At 39.9% G+C, this 19,299-nt stretch overlaps 1 protein-coding gene across 1 annotated transcript in view; it reads right to left on the bottom strand.

The window, feature by feature from the left end:
• Nucleotides 1-3,819: 3,819 nt before the first annotated feature.
• GABRA4 (gamma-aminobutyric acid type A receptor subunit alpha4) overlaps nucleotides 3,820-19,299 on the bottom strand; it is a gene marked incomplete at both ends in the record, with an annotated part of 39,416 nt that continues 23,936 nt past the window's right edge. The window contains one exon of the mRNA XM_081999464.1: nucleotides 3,820-4,353. Within this exon, the coding sequence (XP_081855590.1) occupies nucleotides 3,820-4,353 (534 nt within the window). The remainder of the gene's footprint in view (nucleotides 4,354-19,299) is intronic.

Genomic DNA, 19,299 nt, shown 5'->3' with positions numbered 1-19,299 from the left:
TTTATTAAATTATTTACCTCTTTCATTCAGTTATCACATGGTCTATTTGCCTGATCACAGGGTAATGTAGAGTGGATGACTAAACATCACACAATCTACTTTTTTTCCCTTAAAAGATACATGGGAGAAGAAATGCGCCTCTGACATCCATTTGATGCAGATGAGTCCATTTTATAGGAGGTGGAACAGACTCCAGTTATGCTGGTGAGCTCTAAGAGCTCAGGTGACCATGGAGGAATGGGATCTCGGTTTGCAACCTTGCTTGGCTTCGTTACTTTCACAATTACAGTGAAACCTGTTAATAGTGGGTTGATGGAAATTTGACCTTGCTCACAGCTGACTATAAAACACACTTCAGTTCCTGTGAAAGCCATCTTCCTGAACCGAGTTTTTAACTGGTTTTCTCAAATGACGGCGTTACTGTTTGGGGCCGCATCACTGCAATCTGTTTTGCTGTTGGAAACAATGTCTCCGAGGAAAAAAAAGTCAGTGGAGATTTATCTCTGTTTCCTGGTAAGGTTTTTTGGCTTTCTATCCAGATTCCTTTCCTGTTGATAGATAGGACTTATCTGAAGTGTTTGCTTAGTTTTAAATCACTACGGTACTGTCAAAAAAAGATTGTTCAACAAAACCAATAGAAAAAAAGTTAAAATAGCTCCTGTAGAGCTCCTCTCACTCAAAACTATCCCTAGTAAGCCATTTGGTCACTGAACTGACACCTGCAATATTCTCCCTTAGGATTTTAGTTACCAGTATTGAACATTTGGGCTGCTATATTTAGCATATTCCTGCTTTTGTTTGTGCTTCTGAATTACACAGTATTCAGAACCTGACAGTATCACTGCGTATACTGCAGGCTCTCTACTGTTTCTCATCACTCTACAAGGAGATTAAATATAATGAAGAATCACTGTTAACAATAAATTCCTATTTACATTGTCCGCAGGTACTTTGGAAAGCTAGTTATGGTAATTGCTTCATATGCTTTAATACAAAAACATAGCACAGTACAATAAATTAGTCCTAGACTCATGATGAGATTTTTTTTTTATATATATCTCATTTTGAACGTAGGCATGCAAGTGTTGGAAGGTACTTCAGAAATACACTGACAGATTAAAAATAGATTTTTTTTTTTTTTTTCCCCTGTGGTATCCTTAAAAATGTCTTCCAAAATAGAAGGATATAAACAAATGTTTGGAATCTACTAGTTTTTGCAATCCTTTTTTCCTTCTGCTAAGTCTTTGAAATTAAACAGGAACTACACATGAATCCAAGCAGCACATTTAGATCGATCTTGGTCAAATAGCCTGAACCAGCATTGATCCTACTGAACAATGCACTGAAAAAGCTGATTATACAATCAGTATATGGGGATGGGTGGAAGGGAGACAGCTGTTTCTAGAGAATCATTTAAAGCTCTGCCTGAAAGAAAACATTCTTGGGTTTCATCATAGAGGAAAGCAAAGAACAATTTCAGTAACTTCGGGCACAAACACTAGGTTCTCAACACACAGAAGGCCGTTGTTCCTCATACTAGAAATATTTTATCATTTGTGCAATTATGATCAATAATTGCCAGAGGATTAACTTTTTTTCTTCTGGCTTAACAAAATAAACAAACAATCTCTCATAGACCATCTTCTATTCTAACAATCTGCAATAATGTGACCAAATTAGGGAAGAAACTGCTACAGCTCCTAGAGATACATTTAAAGATGCAAACTACTGCAGTTAGACATCTTGCATGGATGCTCCAATTCCAGTTCTGCACCATAGCATGTGTAATGGTTTTCTAAGGAGTGTTGTAAGCTCAGGCTTCTTCTACATGTAAAAGACAAGAAGAAAAGTACCATACCTGGTCTATTGAGAGCATCACTTAAGTAAAAAAAGATGAAGGTTACTGTTTGTATCACTACATCATAATAAAGTCATGTAAGACGTGCATTCTATCAACAGTCCAATGCTCTACATGAAGTAGCCTGGGATCCAGACTACACGCTGTGGTACACATCTCTTGCAGTCTCCCAGGTCCTGGAAGTTAAAGGTCAGATTCTCAGCCATGAGCTGGCTACAAGGTTTGGATAGACAGAAAGACACACAGGGATACAGTCTAATTTCACCTTCCGGGGTCTTTTTACTCTGATTCTCATCATGTCTAGGGCAGTCTCATGCGTGTTCTCAATTACCCCAGCTGCTCGTGGTCTCCATCAGTCACTTCATAATCATTTGGGCACAGACCACTCAACACTGATCTGCCCTTCAGCATGAAACTTTGACCATGGGCTACCAATCTGCTATTCCAATCAACTGAAGCCAAGGATTTGTCCACTGAAAGGTGATTCACCTACTTCCAGACTCTTTAAAGGCACAGCCAGATCACAGTTGAGAATCTGGACTTTGATTTTTACTTGTCACCTGCACAGAAACGTTAGCCATTTGCCTAGCCAGATGGATCCGTGCAAACATTTTTAGATTTATTGCCAGCATATCTTCCACCCATTCTGCTGAAAAGAACATTTCTGATCAAGATTTCTATCAGGTTTAAGCTGTCCAATTCTTTAACAAAGTTGCCCGCTTGCATATTGCAATTGGAAACCCTAAGAAAAGCACCTACTTATGCCATAGTATAAGAGAAACAAAAGGACCATAAATAAACCTCATGTTCCCCCCAGGCTCCACCTAGAAACTTTCTTTTCTTGTTTATGTCACAGCATTTCTTCAGAAAAGGGTGTCTTTTATTTACTCAAAGATGTGCCATGGCCGCACTCAAATCACAGGAAAATTTGCTTTGCTTAATTTTGAAGCCAGTTTTAAAACTGTGCTGAAAATTTAACTTAACTCAAACATTATATAAAGGATGGGGGAAAATATGTGTTCAAAAGAAATCAGAGGTGACTGAAAAAAAAGGCGGGGGGGGACCACACATGGACACAGACAAAAAAAACCACCAAGGTGAAAGTATCCAAAGGAAAGAAGGAAGAATTAAAATAAAAAGTTGAACATTGTGGGCCTGGTCCTCCTCTACTGCAATGGATGTAGTTTAGGAACAAATCCACTCAAGCTGGTCAGCAAGGTCAAAGAAGAATCACACACTCAAGATCACCTTACCAAACAAAAAACTCCAATTTTGAGAATTACAACAGATTTCAGATTTTACAAGGTTTACTCATTCTTATTTTGGAATGAGAATTTCCCAGGTTGCAACGCAAAATAATGCCTAGTAAAAATATACGGAGCTCTACAACTCCTTTGCATAACTCTTCTGGAGTTGCACTCTCCCAGGCTGGACTCTCTTTTCTTTTTTCCACTGTTCATTTTTTTCCTCCTATTTTGCCAATTTTAATATAGCAGGGAAAGTCCTTTCCCAGCAAGCACTGTCAAAATATTCAGGACATGGGCCTTGCACTCAGAGAATGCAACGCCGTGCCCAGACAGCAATGCCGGGTGCCTCAGGGATTCGTAATAATCAACACGCATATTCCTAGCAGTCAAGATACATTCCACCGCACAGCTGTGCGCTTCTGCCTTTGATTTGTTTTGGGTGCATGTTCCTCCCAAAGGCAAGTCCTCTGCAGCCAGAGTAGTCTGTCTGAAGAGAATGATGGTTCACTGCTAGCTGAAGGGAGGAAGACAAATCTGTTACCTGTTACTCTGGTAGGAGTTAACTAATTATCCCCAGTAACTCCAGCCTTTACAATGGGAGAGTAGCACACAGCTTTTATAAATAAGAATTATTGACCTTTTTAAATAGTTTCAAAAGAAGAAACTCTGCATCAAATGTGAATATAATTTAGGAACTACTACATAGCAGCAAAACTACATTAGACTTTCCGATTTTTCCATGGTATCCTTGGATAGATACACCACCCAGTAGACCATGTTAAATGCTCCGAAGGTAACAGGAAATAAAATGCGTGCATATTTGTCTATCTTACTCGTGCCAGAGTGTGAGGCGGGGGGAGCAGGTGGTGTGACAGCAGATGGCTTTGCAGATGCTCCTAATGTATTAGATGTGGTGGTCTGAATCTGCTCCAGTCTAGATCCAAGCAAATGCTGAATGGAAGGGGATCCAGCTGTGGCATGCTGGGATACAAATCCAGTTAAAATTGGGGTAGAAGGAGGAGCTGGAGGGGTAGCTCTTGCAGAAGATAATGTCTCTGATGCATTGATGCGTGTGAAAGGGTTGGGACTTGATGCAGAAAGGGAGTGGGGTGTACTGTCAGAAGACCCCTGAGCTACAGAGGGAGGCTGGATGGAGCTGTGCCTTGTGTCAATTCGGCTCCCACCATCAGCTTCGGACTGTACTGTGGCATTCGTTCTTTTCCTCACATTTGAATTAGCATCTGTACTCTGCAAAGTTACAAAAAAAAACACCAAAAACTAATCATTCTTAAAATAAACACTTAAACAGAAGCAATGGAAACTTTATAACCAGGACTATCAGAATACTACTCACAAATTAACCAGTAGCTTGATCCTGAAGCACAAAGATACCGCATGCTCATGAAAATAGATTTAGTAGCATATAAAGTGATAAACAAAGAGTTCGTTTACCTGTGGCTGGAATACCAGGGTGAACACATCTGATGCATCACACTCCATGTGATGTGGTACCTATGTAAATTTAATACCATGAAACTAAAGGCTTCTTAGGTTAGAGTTGGGGTTTTTTTCCCAGGCTCATGCTCAAAACAAAATTCTCTGATGTTCATCTATTTCTTTGATGATATAAAAACATTCTAGGTGCAACTTACCAGCCAAGATGGTTTACTTCTGCTTTGCATTTCAAGAAACGTAACTACCATATATTAGTCTGTCTTCTAGAGTAGATGCTTTTAAAATGCATGTATTTACCAAAGTTACCACATTGCTGCTCTTTCAGAAATAAAGGCAGTGCTTTTTCACATCAACCACATGCAATAAATTCTCCAGCTGCAATTGAACCAGTGAATAAATCAGGCTTTCATCAACTACTCCTTTCCATTAATTAACTAAGAAAATTGGTGAATTCTCCATCACTTGATGTCTTCAGGCAAGTCTGGATGTCCTTCTGAAAGATATACTTAAGCCAAATAGTACTTATTAGGCTAGATGAGAAACTGAAACACAGATAAGGAAGTTGAGCCCAGGAAGAAGGGAGGGGTGGGGGGGGAAGGTGTTTTTATGATTTGGTTTTATTTTCTCATTATCCTACACTGATTTGATTGGTAATAAATTAAACTAATTTCCCCAAGTCGCACCTGCTTTGCCCATGACAGTGATTGGTGAGGGATGTCCCTTCCGTCCTTACCTCGACCCATGAGCCTTCCATTACATTTTTCTCCCCCTGTCCGGTTGAGGATGGGGAGCGACAGAGCGGCTTTGGTGGGCACCTGGCATCCAGCCAGTGTCAACCCACCACATTTATCAAAAAAACCTCACACGTTTTGCATCTCTCTGATGATGCTGTTCCTAAGCATTGCCCTGCACCGCAGCTGCTGTGTCTTTGGCTCCCCTTCCCCCCACCAAAGCACCCTGCCAAAGCTCACAGCACAAGGAAAAGGGAGAGAAAGTGGGCAGCAATCTCTCTTCCCTCTTCATCCCACAGCAATTCTCTCCAGCTAAGTGCCAGAGCAGTAGCAGAGAATAACTCGGATGTTATTCAAGGTACTAATACATTGAGCAGTGAGAAGAGTGACAACCATGTCTGTCTGCTGTATCAGTTGTGTTTAGCTGTTTTGCTCAAGGAAACAGAAATGGGAGCTGAAAAAAAAGCTGAAAAAAACAATTTTAAAGAAATCAAATCACTTGACATCTCCAGTGACTCCCACCATGGCCAGAATGCTGGTCCCAAATCCTGTTAATTGCAGTATAAATCAGTCACTGGCAAATACTGCTGGCCTGGATTTATCTGAAGTTGTCACAGATATATGCCAGTTCGTGGCTGATGTATTTGCCAGTTCACAGTTGATATATTAAAGAATCCCTCTTAGGTTTCACAGTTTTCCCTCCTGCATAGAAGTGTGTCAATCCCTTTTATTTATTTTTATGCATCTGCAATCCAAAGAAGCAGAGGACTGGAATAAATACCAGAGAAAACAGGTATTTCCTGAAAGAAACACTAATTGCACTGTTTGAAAGAGAGGTCCGAGTCACTCTTTGGGAAGTACAGAAGTACACACAAGTGTGCAATTTGGATACTTTCACACTAGGGTTGTTCAAGACCCAGGAATACTAAAGCAGCTTTCAAGCTTGTATTTTATAATTTCAATTTAGCAATCAGGACAGGAGTTCATTTATTAGAGACTTGGTAACACCTGACAGAGGTATGTCATTTGAAGGCTTGCAAAGCTAAGCAGATGCAAGTCATTGACGTTCACTGTCCAAAACAATAGCTCTGTGCTATGGAGAAGCTGTCACTAGAGTCATTCAGAGGACATGACTTTTACCTTCTACGTGCAGATCCTTGGACAACCTTGCTTTGCTTAAGTAAGATTCTCCCATCACAAAGCCCTCAAGCTTTATGATTTTTGCTGAGGAGCAAAAAACTATGGGCTGGGACAAGGGTTGCAAAGTAGATCAGCACTGGAACTAGAATAAAATGTGTCTCACTTCCCTCCTGCTCTCTGCCTACATTAGACCGGTAGCTTAGAGGTGGTGCTGCTGAAGAATAGAAATACCACATCTCCAATCACTCCAAGTACATAAAAGAATGGTCCCTAGAGTAGAGGAGAGAATTAAGTGCTATTCACACAGGCACCATTTAACTCTCCTACTCACTTGTACCATCACCTGTTTTCAACAGCAACCTCAGTATCCTTCCCTTCTGTGCATCATCAACCACAGACACTGACAAGATGGTCAGGTACCAGCCAGGCTTCTTCTCACATTCCAGTCGTCTCCATTTCTTTTGTGGAAACTTGTTTCCATCAACATGTTTGCATAATACCTCCTCTTCCTCCCACTTCAAATGTCATCTAAGTTACCAAATAAGACCTGTTGCTATTTAATCCACTACTCATGTTCCATTTACAGTGATTATTTTAGAATAGCCTTATCTATACTATTTCAAATGGTCAAAACATGTAACTGTTTAAAAGTTTACTGGGCATTCTCTTTCTTGCCACTGATACACAAAACTTCCAATACTTCAGGAACCTTAAGTTTAGAGAGAAACCCAGTTTCCTCATAAGTATTACAATGTACACATAAAGCCCAAATAGATAACACTGTAAGATATCATAGAATCATTAAGGTTGGAAAATATCGATAAGATCAATTCCAACCATCAACCCAACACCACCAAGCCCACCTAACCATATCCTGAAGTGCCACGTCTACACGTTTTTTGAACGCTTTCAGTGATGGTGACTCCACCACCTCCCTGGGCAGCCTCTTCCAATGGTTGACTACTTACTTGGTGAAGAAATTTTTCCTAATATCCAATCTAAACCTCCTCTGGCGCAACTTCAGGCCATTTCCTCTCATCCTATCACTAGGTACTTGGGAGAAGAGACCAACACCCACCTCACCACAACCCCCTTTCAAGTAGCTGTCGAGAGCGATAAGGTCACAACATAGCACTGCATAACAAGCCCCAAAAATATAGGTACATTTTTTGTTAATTCTCTGGAAAACACCTTCCAAGTGTTCAGAGCATGGAAATTAAAAAAGGTTATTCCTAACTTGCTCCACAGACAACATATCACTGAAAACCAGCTGTTCTTGCATAATGTCATTGCAACAGTTTGGATTTGTGTTCTTGAATTGAACCTTGTCCTTGAAACATACTGAAACAAGCACATTCCACGGAGATGCTACATTACACATGGAAAGGCAGGGTCTTTGGCTGCTGCTGGAGTAGCCTATTAACTGTTAACACTCTAGCAGTGCTGACAGCAACTTAAATATTGGAGATATTCTGGATACCTTACACACCTGGAAGCCCTGTCCAGCTCCTCCTCCATGCTCCAGCTCCTCCTGTCCCCAGTAGGTTTTGCAGAATCAGTGTGCAGCAGCAAGACAAGAGGCAGGCAGCCTGCCTCACTGCTCCCTTTTTTAAGAGGACAGCTGTATCACTCACACAATGAGTGGTGAGCACTCAGCTCCATGCCTTGTCAAAGCTGAGCAGAAGGCACACTCATTCTCAGGGTGGCCTCACCAGCACATTGCCCACCACCTCATCCCATACATCCTTTTCTTACTGTTGCCTTACTCAAGACTATGTCATGGCAATAGCTCGTTCTCCTCCTCCAAAGCATTCAGGTGTCTCTCCCTTTTGGTTTCTCCAGTTGAAAAGTTTCAAGTAAAAATTCTTGTTATTGGTTGTATACATATGACCCTATATACTCTTTTATTAAATGTTATCGAGATCATTGATTTCTTCCTACATTAGTCTATTCTTCCTCTGTACCAATACCATCTCCCAACGCCATGCCATCTGAAGATTTCATTAGTCTACTACTACCTTGTGCCAAGGTCATTAATAAAAATGTTAAACAAGGTAGATCCCATGGCGAAGCCTTAATGAACCAAATTCTGTTGACATCAGCAGAAGTCAGGTTAACTACTACATTGCAAAACATAGTAAAATGCAACATTCGCTTCATACTAAGCAAAACACTCCACAGACATTTCAGCTATGGTGCGTATCCCTAGTAAAAGGATATTGTGATAATGACAATCTGACCAACGAAATGATATACATACATCAAGCACTTGCTGCCTCCCAAAATTATTATACTTAAGTCTTTTTAAAAACAGCAAGAACCACAAACGTACTGCCTTTTGGTAGATTTTATTTTGAAGGCATGAAAACAAGAAATAAAACATGAAAATCAAATGGAAGCCAAATTAAATGCAACCCAAGAAATGAACGGATTATCCAAGTAAAGATTCCTTTCCAAGCACAAGTCAGGAAACCACTCAATTATCCTTAGCCAACAGAGAGCTACTGTGCTACTCCAGATGGGGCTCCACAGGAAATACCGAGTCCACATTTTTTACATTCTCACTCTAGATTGAGAAAGGATCTGTTTGCTGGAGACGTTTCAGTGAGATTTTTGTGAGACATTTAAAGCGGTGTAGCTCAGGAATGCAAAATGGGAGCCTGGAAGCTACCATAAAATGTAGCGTATTGCAGCATGCAACACCAGTCTTAGTACGTTTGATAAAGATTACCTTTCTCGAAACAGGCCAACTTACTGCTTATGTAAATTACACCTTATGTAAACTACACCTCAACCTTCCTTTGGAATAGCCTATCATTCTGATTTGGTCCAACTAACTCCACACTTCACAACCACCACCAAACCACATGCTGTAAGTACTTTGCTTTGCTGTATTCTCCTTCAAGAGGAAACCTTCTTGCTATTGATCCTGCCAGGAGAATTAAGCACCTGAATCTTAACTGGCAGGAAAACATTACGGATAAGGGTTTCAAAATCTTGGGCAATCTGACATCACAATTCTTGTCCATGCATAGACAAAGTCCTCAAGAGCTCTGACCATAAAATCTAAGACCTTATCGCTCTCTACAACTACCTGAAAGGGGGTTGTGGTGACGTGGGTGTTGGTCTCTTCTCCCAACTGACTAGTGATAGAATGAGAGAAGAAGGCCTCAAGATGCGCCAGGGGAGGTTTAGACTGGATATTAGGAAAAAATTTCTTCACCGAGAGGGTGGTCAAGCACTGGAACAAGCTGCCCAGGGAGGTGGTGGAGACACCATCTCTGGAAGTGTTCAAAAAACGTGTGGATGTGGTGCTTCGGGACATGGTTTAGGGGACACGGTGGTGCTGGATTAATGGTTGGACTTGATGATCTTGAAGGTCCTTTCCAACCTTAGTGATTCTGTGAATAGATATTTTGTTATGATTGTAGGACATCTTCATTGGAAGCTCTGTGGTTGGCTGAGATATGTTAATGACAAGAATCTACAGCACCGATCTCCTATTTAATGTTTAACACACAAGACTGGCAACAGAGAAAGCTACGTTTCAGCCTGTATGGGACTTCAAACATTTATCACTGAGACTTTGATTTAGGGACACTAAAAGGTACAACATGCCAGAGGTAGATTGGTGACTGCACTAACAAAGCCAAGGAATTGACAAAACATAGGGAAATAGAGACTCCAGTCTTTTTCAGAAGAGATTGATAATCACTCCTTCTTTCTGTCCAAATGAATATTTCTTTAGTCCATACAAATTAAAAAAAAAAAAAAAAAAAGGCTCAATACAAGAGATTTAGAGAACTCCATCCAATGCAGTAGCATACTTTACTGAGAAGTGTGGGGGCCACGGGATACACAGGAGGTTCAAATTCAGGACAGGAAATAATTGAATCTGTTCACATCTCCCATTTCCTGCAGAAGTGTTCCAGTTATTAACCACGGGACACCCCTCTGCTTCCCTATTTGTTGAAAGCAACTGGAGCAGGTTGTCTGTAAACAGCAGCTCCTGAAAGCTAAGCTCACACATCCCAAGATCTCTCCCATGGTGTTCCATCTGGCTGGGATTCAGCAGTCTGGATTTGAGGTATCAGCAGGAGCTGGGTCTCCTCAGGCACCAAGTATGTATGTAGGACTGAGATCCCACCAGGTCTGTGGATGATGTGCTACAACATCCAAGTTCTTTGGGGAATTTGTGTACTAAAACTAAAGAAACAAGCAAAAACATCACTGCAGTTTACAACCAAGAGATGCAATCAGACAATTTACAGCTCAGAGCGGAGCATGGCAGATCTTTGCAAAGATGTAGCCTTCTGAGGTATCAATGCAAACGTCACAGAAGTGACTGGTAATTCCTAGCATTTCAGCTAAGAACTGTTTTAGATTTGGGGTTTGGTTGTTCTGCCCACCCTGAAAAATAATCCTAACTATATTAGAATTTATATTAAAATTAGGCACATATTCTAATTTATGTGTGGTCATGATGGACTTACACCAAATTTGGTATTCAACGCATTAAAAAGGCAGCAGATCTGCAATAAAATAATCTAAACCCTCTATTCCATACAGGATAGCTGTGTCCCTTGTAGTTAATGACTTGCTAAGTTAAATTTATTTGAGAAGATGGAAACTGTTTTATCATGATCAAAAAAACAGCATGCAGTATGCAAAAAAGTTTTTGAGATATTTACTGTATTAAAAAGCATAGACATCTTGCTTTAATTCTAATCATCATATGCTATGTTGCATGGGTTTTATCTTTAAATGAACTGAAGTGGGGAAAGATACGTTCAGTATTCAAATTCTTCCTATGTAAAAAGTCCTGATGGAAGATGCCCTTTTGCTAATCCCAGAGCAGAAAGTCCATTTTACTTGGCATGAAGACAGGATAACTAAACCAACCTCTTTGCTGGCGTGTGTAAAATGTGGTAATTAATGCTGTATCCCTCCCTTGACAAGTGGATTCACATGCAATTGACCGTGAGTAATACAATGAACGATGCTGTTAGCATACTTCAGGATAAATCTATCCAATTTATTGTTAAATACTGTGGCAGATTTGTGGAGCAAGTTTGATGGTGAGCTTCTATGACAGAATGTATGGAACAAAAAAAACCCTACAACAAATCTATCGCCCAAAATCAATTCATAGATCATCTACTTTTCCATTTAGGCTCCACTTTGATGGATACTGCTGTTTACTACCGCACCAAGATGATGCATAAATATGAGTCAATCTAAACTCTTCAATATTTAACAAGGTTTGCACACTATAAACAGCTGTTCACATAATGTGGAAGTTCTGAAACTTTCTCTAAGCCTACATAATCCTTGACTTGAGCCAAAAAAATAAAGTACTGGATTGTTTTGTATGTATTACCAGGTTTTGACAAGCAAGCCAATTTTGCACTTCAATAAAGTCAAGATTGCAAATTTAGCATGAACTGAAGAAGCATGCAGCAGCTGAGCTGAGATTCATAGGAAGGGGATCATCAGCACAGCAATATACAATACTGAACTGACAAACTTCAGCTTGTTACAGAACAAAGAGAGCTCGTAACAACCACAGTGCATATTCCTTATGATAAGGCCAACTTAGAATCTGTAAAACAAACAAGGACATGATTTAAAAGTCACGTGCCAGGTCTTGGGGAGCGTGCAGCATTGATAATAGTGATTATCAGGCCATTAGGCAACTTTATCCTTAGGACTGTATTTAAAAACATAAGCACTGCAAGCCATGAGAAATCCTTGCGTTGGTACAGGAACACAAGTGTGTACAGTTAGCTCCTTCACACAACTCAAGAGCATCTTCCTATAGCCTGTTAAATGCTCTATGTAGCAGCTTCATAGCTTGTATGATGGATCCATTCTGTTGGGATTTGAATCCAAAGAAAGCAGTACCTACTGCCTGAGCTAACAGAGAATCTGAAGTACTCACCACTTCATAGGTCCTCTGGTCGCTAGGAAGCATAGCCATCATCAACTGCTGATGAACAGGTACACTTCAAAACTAGAGCCATGCATTTGCAATATAATTCAGAGCTATTCTTCTAATCTGCCTCAGCACTCTTTGGAAAATAGTTCAGCAGTCCTGGAGTTGGATACATGGACACTTCAGAAGACCTGTATCAGCCTCATCCTACAACAGACCTTCACAGCAACGTTGTGCATGGTCCCAGGGCTGCTTTTGCACCATTTGTTTACTTAAACAACGAATTCATTGCTGCAGGTCAATGCATTTTCTAGATCCTTAGCAGATCTTTCACACAGGATTTCACTAAAGTGGTATCTCTCTCTGGGACAGAGGCAGTACAATACCTAAAAGCAGTAGCTTCTACTTTCTCAAGGATAAATTCACATCAGAATTTACAAGTCACAACACTACCATCAGGTACCAGTCCTAGCGGGAGAAAGCTAACGCTTTGACACCCAGCAAGCAGCTGTCAAAGCTGGAAAGGAATGCCCTGGGTAGGATCAGAGCCTTTAGATTACATGCCTTTACAGAAGCACCCATCCAACTGTACCCAGCGCTCACAGCTCTGAGCTCTTTCCTGAAGCTAGAGGGCAAAGTCACACTGAAAAGACACAAACAAAAAGACTCCGTCCTCCTCTACAATAACCCAGCAACGAAGATGGGAACATAGGTTTGGTGATAGGAGACCTCTTCTCAATCTGCCCTGACTGTAGCAGGGATATCAACATAGGCTTCCCACATCTAAAGCGCTTTCCCACCAGGCCACTGGAATATTCTAAGACAAGTGGTCCTCATCCTTTGTTATAGATGTTGCATTCTGCACACTTTAATCTCACCCTCCCATTGCAGCGCATGCCCAGACAAGCTGTCTCCAGAATCAATTCCTCTCCTTCCCCCTGGACCCATAGAAATCACATAACATAACAAGAGCAGCTTCAGTAGGAACTTAACACCCTGCGGACTACCTAGCAGCCTGGTTACTAGTACACTTCTCCAAGACAGAAGGGGCAGGACTCAAGCCTGCTCAGACTCCCATCCCACATGGGGTTTGTGCGAAGCTGTATCTAATAGCCATGCTGGCCATTCAGATGAAACGGAGCAGGTATTTTTCCACCGAAGGTGCATGACAAACACTTTGCAAGCAGCAAATCAGTTCTGTACATGCCTACCCAGGGAAATTTAGTAATTAAGCCTTTTAGGTGCCTAAGCACCATTTTGGATACTTAATCTCCCTAAGTAAAAACAAACAAAAAAAAAGAAAACAAAAAACAACAAAAACTAACCAACCAACCAACCATACACAAAAATACCCTGAAAAGGGTACCACAATCAGAACAGTTTTAAAATTACACAGAAGAACTCTGATTGTTTATTAGAACAATCAATCATATAACAAAGATGTGTTACTATAATGAAATGAAAAGTGGGCAGTAAATAAACATCATTATGCCTCACTGTTAATTTTGCAAGACTAAGATTAGACCCTTCCATGACATCACTATTAAACCTTCAATGAGATGCAGGTAAATTAATATGTAGGAAGGTCAGTGTTGTGCTATATGAAAGCATAGGTTTCCCAAATTGGGAATTAATTCAAATAAAAAAACTAATGTAAAAATTGGAAGGCTTAAAGCAACGAAAAGTCTGGCATCGCTTACTGTTTAGATGCAACATCAAAACTGTTTGTGTGGTAATTTAGTAATATTTTCCTATTAAACGCTGCCGTAGTGGTTTTTTATCCTTACCATTCCTTCCTAAGAAAACAGTCTGTTCTTCTGGGAGGACATTACATAGCCTGCCAAATTCACACCATTTGACATTTACCAGGGAAGTAGCATGTTGTCATCAGTGTAAATAATGCTGCTTGTCCCAAATCCCACTGAGTCACCATATTGCCGTGCTGCTAGCAAATGCACAACTTGGAGGAGAAATCTACCATGTTTTACTATCATGTTGTAGAGCCAGTCAATCAAAATTTTACTGGAATAGTACTAGAGATTTTGTTTTGACTTACAGAGCCCTGGAATATGACCAAGTAAAAGCTCCACCTGCCACAAAATACAATGAATTCTAGTGCATAGGTTTAGAAGTGCTAAGAGCAATTCAGATTATCTGGGGAGAAAAAGTGAGGGGAGATAAGCTCTAAGAGCCAGCCCACCATCCATGCTGCTCATTTTGCGATCTGAACCGTATGATGGGAGGGGAGGAGAGGTAAGAACAGCACTTCATCTTATATTCCACCATTACACATGCCTAGAAGTGCATGATGTGGAAGAAAAGTGAATTCAAGGTTGTGGAGACATAAATTAGAAGGTTTTGTTGTTTTGGTGTTCCGTTTGGGGTTTTTTTTCCCCAAAAATGGATGCTAAATTTATGCCATATAAACCATCCACCTGTATGGTACCTGTACGTATGTATCTATATGTAAGTATATGGTTCTTAAGCACTGGTGTGCACAATTCTTAAAGATTTCATTTATAACATGACAAAAATGAAAGAACTGAAAACATAACTATGGGGAGGGGAGGAAATAAATCTGTTAGGATAGGTTGTGTGCTCACCAGCTGTGGAGGTGCTCTGTATAACATTTATGAAAGGAAAAGAACAGCTGAATAGGGACCAAAGATCTTCATTATTTTCTGTATCTTTCAATTTTCGGTGACCTTAAAGCTGTAGTTAAATTTGCTTCAGCAGTTTGCTGAAAATGCCTTGAACACTCATTGCCTCATAGATTTTCCCAAACCTCTAGACGTTTATTTCTTCTGACTCCAATTTTCCCAGTGTAAAAATGAAGTCAGCTAGAAATCTCACACACAGCTGTGAAACTCAATTGCAATTTGGTGTCATTGGGCTCACTAGTATTGAAAACTCTTTGCAGAGGGGAAACAAAACGGAAATTTAAATATAAATACAGAAGAAGGTTTAAGCAGAAAATATGGAGAGTCTTGTGTTCAAAGGCATCATTTTTTACTCATCATCATAAGGAAAACTACAAACTCCCTGACAATTTGCATTATAAGGGATGCTGACCAATCTGAAAATCTTACCCCCGTCACCATACAGGTTTATTCTGACTTAGCATTTCCAAAACGCTACATTTTTTTTTGAATACTGAATGTTTGCCTATACAAAAAAAGAAAAAAAAAAAGAAAAGGAAAAAAAAGGAGGAAATTGCAATTAGATCAATACAAGACCTTGCCTAACATCTGCAACTGACATTAGTAATAAAAGTTATTTTCACGGTAAACAGGATTATATTACTTATTCTAATGACAAAACCATAAGGATTGTCTCTTTTCAGTAGACCAGCAGTAGATTTCCAAAATAAAAGCCTTATCCTAATACCATTTAAATTAAGTCTTCCAGTAACTACAGTAAACACTGTCAGGTATTTGAGCATCAGATGAAAAACAGCAGAGCATATCCCTCATATTCCCTTGCCCACTATTGTGGTAGTTCATTGTAATACTCATAGAAAATTGAACAGTGAGCAATTACTGCATTTCCTAGCAAGGCTTGGAGGAGACAGCACTCTGGCAGGATTACTTGTTTAGTTATTAAGTCAAGTGTTGAAATTAAACTCCTGCTTTTTTGTGCATATCAACAAAAAACAAGCACAAACAAAAAAACAAACAAAAAACATTTCCACTATCAGTAAGAAAACAACTCATCCCCCAACTTCGAATTCCAACAGTTTTGTTTGTTTTATCAACACCCAGACATTTTTTACCTTAATTGTAACTGAATTCTGGCATTCAATGCAGTTTACATCACAGTTAAGTTGGATCAGAATCTAGCCTCAAACCTAATATTACACTGCATACTTCCAGTAATTACTCTGCTCATTTTGCAGTAGACAAATGTTTCTATTTCCAGTGCAAATTTATTCCACAACTCAACCATGTTAAAAGGTAAAGCAATATTATATTCTTGGAAAGAGACCAAAATTCTTAACGTAACACTTTGTGCTATTTAGAAAGACATACTATTTGAAATATTAAGAGAACTATTTTAAATTGTACCCCCCACATTTATGCCCCAATCTGATTGTTTGAGCACATACTTAGCTTTATACGTTGTGAGTAGTGCCAGTTGCTTGGTAGGACTATGTAAGTCTAGCAAACCAAGTGAAAAAAAACCACAAAGAAAAACAACAACAAAAAATCCCAAACAAAACCAAGCAAGCAATTAAAAAAAAAAAGGGGGGGGGGAACATTGTACCTGAGCATCACAGCTAATAAAATATTTGAAGAACTATTTTGGATCTTTTTTATCTTCAGGTATCCAGGCATTCAAAGTTCCCACTAAACCACTGCAGCCTTACCCCAGGTAGTCATCCTCTCCTATCTTTCAAATAGCGTTCGGTACAAAACGTGCCAGTTGTTCATGACCTGCATCCACTCTCATCCTACTTGAACATGTTGCTAGCATATTATGACTGTAAATCATCAACAGCAAAAATATTGACTGATGAAACTACAGTGACAGAAAATTGTTGACATGTCAAAGAAATTATTCACATGGCACAGCAGCCTCCCTTTGTATGGTCCTGTCCTTATATTTGCATGAACTCTACATATTTGAGTTTGAAGTCCGTCATTAGGATCTGAGTTTTAAATGCCACTGCCCTAAAAAAACCCTGAACCATAATATCCTAAGCAGTTGAGAAGCAGTGAAGCGGCAAAAAATCGTTATTATATTTAAAAACTGTAATGCTGTTCCAACTGCAGGACTATTCAGGTCACACAGAGGAGGTAGGCTACACATCCACGTAAGTAGTTCAGTAAACAGAACGTCACCTCGTGGTCCAAATACTGCCATTAAGATCTAGCCGCTCTTCAGGTAACTCCCTCCACATATGAGGGAAGTGGGTTTAGCTCCACTTCTCTGTTTGCTGGGACAGGGGAAGCTATTATTCTACTGGTCCAAGGAAGAAGGAAAGAAATTAAGTGGTACTACTCTAGATATGGTACATGTTATGGACCTCTCCATTACAGAATATGCCTACATATTCAAAAAGAAGTTTTGGTTCAAAGGCTAAAATTTCCACTTTCACTTACAGTCCAGGCCTTAGACACATTTCAGCATTAATCAACTTCAAGGATTAAGAACAAAAAAAATGGCACACACACACACACACTAAAAAAAGAAGCATCCAGCCTATGGCCTCTGGATTGACACAGCCCATCAGAGCAATTCATCTGGCCCAGTCCTTGCTCTGGAAGTCACAAGACAGGGCACAGAGTTGGGCACAGAGACTAACTGCTCCAGATATTTGTTCACCAAATGCTGCCAAAGGGTCTCTGCCCCTCCCCTTACCCCTCCATCATGTAACTTGAGCTGTGTCCATCATATGACTAAAGGCACCACAGAAAACACATCTTAATCACATATGTACGCATGCAGGTTGCCACATGACAATGTTGCTTGTAAACTTGTCAGGTACATGCCAGTCACATATCAGCCCAGCATGGATGCTCCTGGTAAGGAAAGGAGCGTGCACCTACACTGCACTGAAGAGTTTGACCTTTGAGTTCCTCCATTAGATGCTACAGGGCTTACTAAAGACAATGTCACAGTTAACTGGCTTCAGAAAAGAGGAAGAAAGTTTGAGAGTTACCATCTATTTGTTATAAGTTTGAAGAAATTATGCCATTCAAAAGGTTCAGTTGAGTCTGACCTGTTTTTTCCAACTTTCACACTATTTTAACAAACTGCTGAGGTTGAAGCTCATGTTAAGAGTGTTCAGGAACCTGTTTTTTGAAGACTATTTTTCAGTAGCATCCTTAATCTCCAAAATTGTGTAGGTCTTTAAAAATAAACTTCATAGGAATATAGTGAAAAGGAAATAGTGCAGAAGCATAGAAATAGACTCAGGAGTCCAATAACAAACTATAAATCATTCATTACCATCACACACTGACTTGCAACAACACTTCTGCTTTTACTAAAGAAAGGAGTTCAGAACATTTAGGGACAGGTTCATTCCTTCTAATGTGAAAGCATTTTAACTTGCTCCCAAGATAAGGATATCACAGGAGACCATTATGCAAGTCATCTGCCTTGGCTTAGACAGAATCCAGTGCTATCTTCTTGTGGCTGACAGGAGGGATGAATAAGGCTGTCCAAGTCCCCTGAGAACTCAAGACAGATCTCAGACAAGCTCAGGTCCTACTCGTAGGATGTCTACTGCAGAACTGCACTCCTTATGGAAACACATTAAGTTTGTATCAGAAAGTTATAGGCAACAAGAAGAAAGAGTTGAAATGAGGCAGGGAGGGGGAGGAAGGTAAAAAGAGGTTGAATAATACCATGGCTAAAACCAAATCAAGTGATAGAGAAGCACACATTGCGTTTGCAGGCACTGCATGCTCACTCCTGCTTCCCCCAGCCCAGTAAATTAGCTTGACACCAGGATTTTTTGTTGGAATTAACACAGTTCAGATTACTTAGCCAGCTGCTGAAATTCATTTAATGCTTACTGTAATCAATATATTGATCAGTCACACCCATCATGTGTCTCCAAAAAGTAAATATAATCACAAAAGAGAGTAACTGAGAAAAGCATACAGTCCACTTTTGCTACTGTAAAGATGTATTGATTGTGGTGAAGAAATACATAATACGAATGAACACATGCCAGATCATTTGATCATAATGACAGGAGTTGCCTTTGATCTAAGGCAATTGGAAAAGTGGTTTTGACTGAAAAGAAAATAACAACCTACCACCAAGAATTCTAATGAGTGTGAGTAATATATGAATTGATTCAATATAGAAAACCTACTTTAATTCTATGGTCAGAAATGGGGCAAACTCATGCACGTCAAAAAATGACTTACAACTCTGTGCAACTGATCTTGTTTTTACCAAACTTTACTATTAATATGC

The sequence above is a fragment of the Phaethon aethereus genome (assembly GCF_964289735.1).
Source record: "Phaethon aethereus genome assembly, chromosome: 4".
NCBI classification, from domain to species: domain Eukaryota; kingdom Metazoa; phylum Chordata; class Aves; order Phaethontiformes; family Phaethontidae; genus Phaethon; species Phaethon aethereus.
Note: the sequence above shows the minus strand (reverse complement) of the source record. Positions and strands in the feature narration are given on the sequence as shown.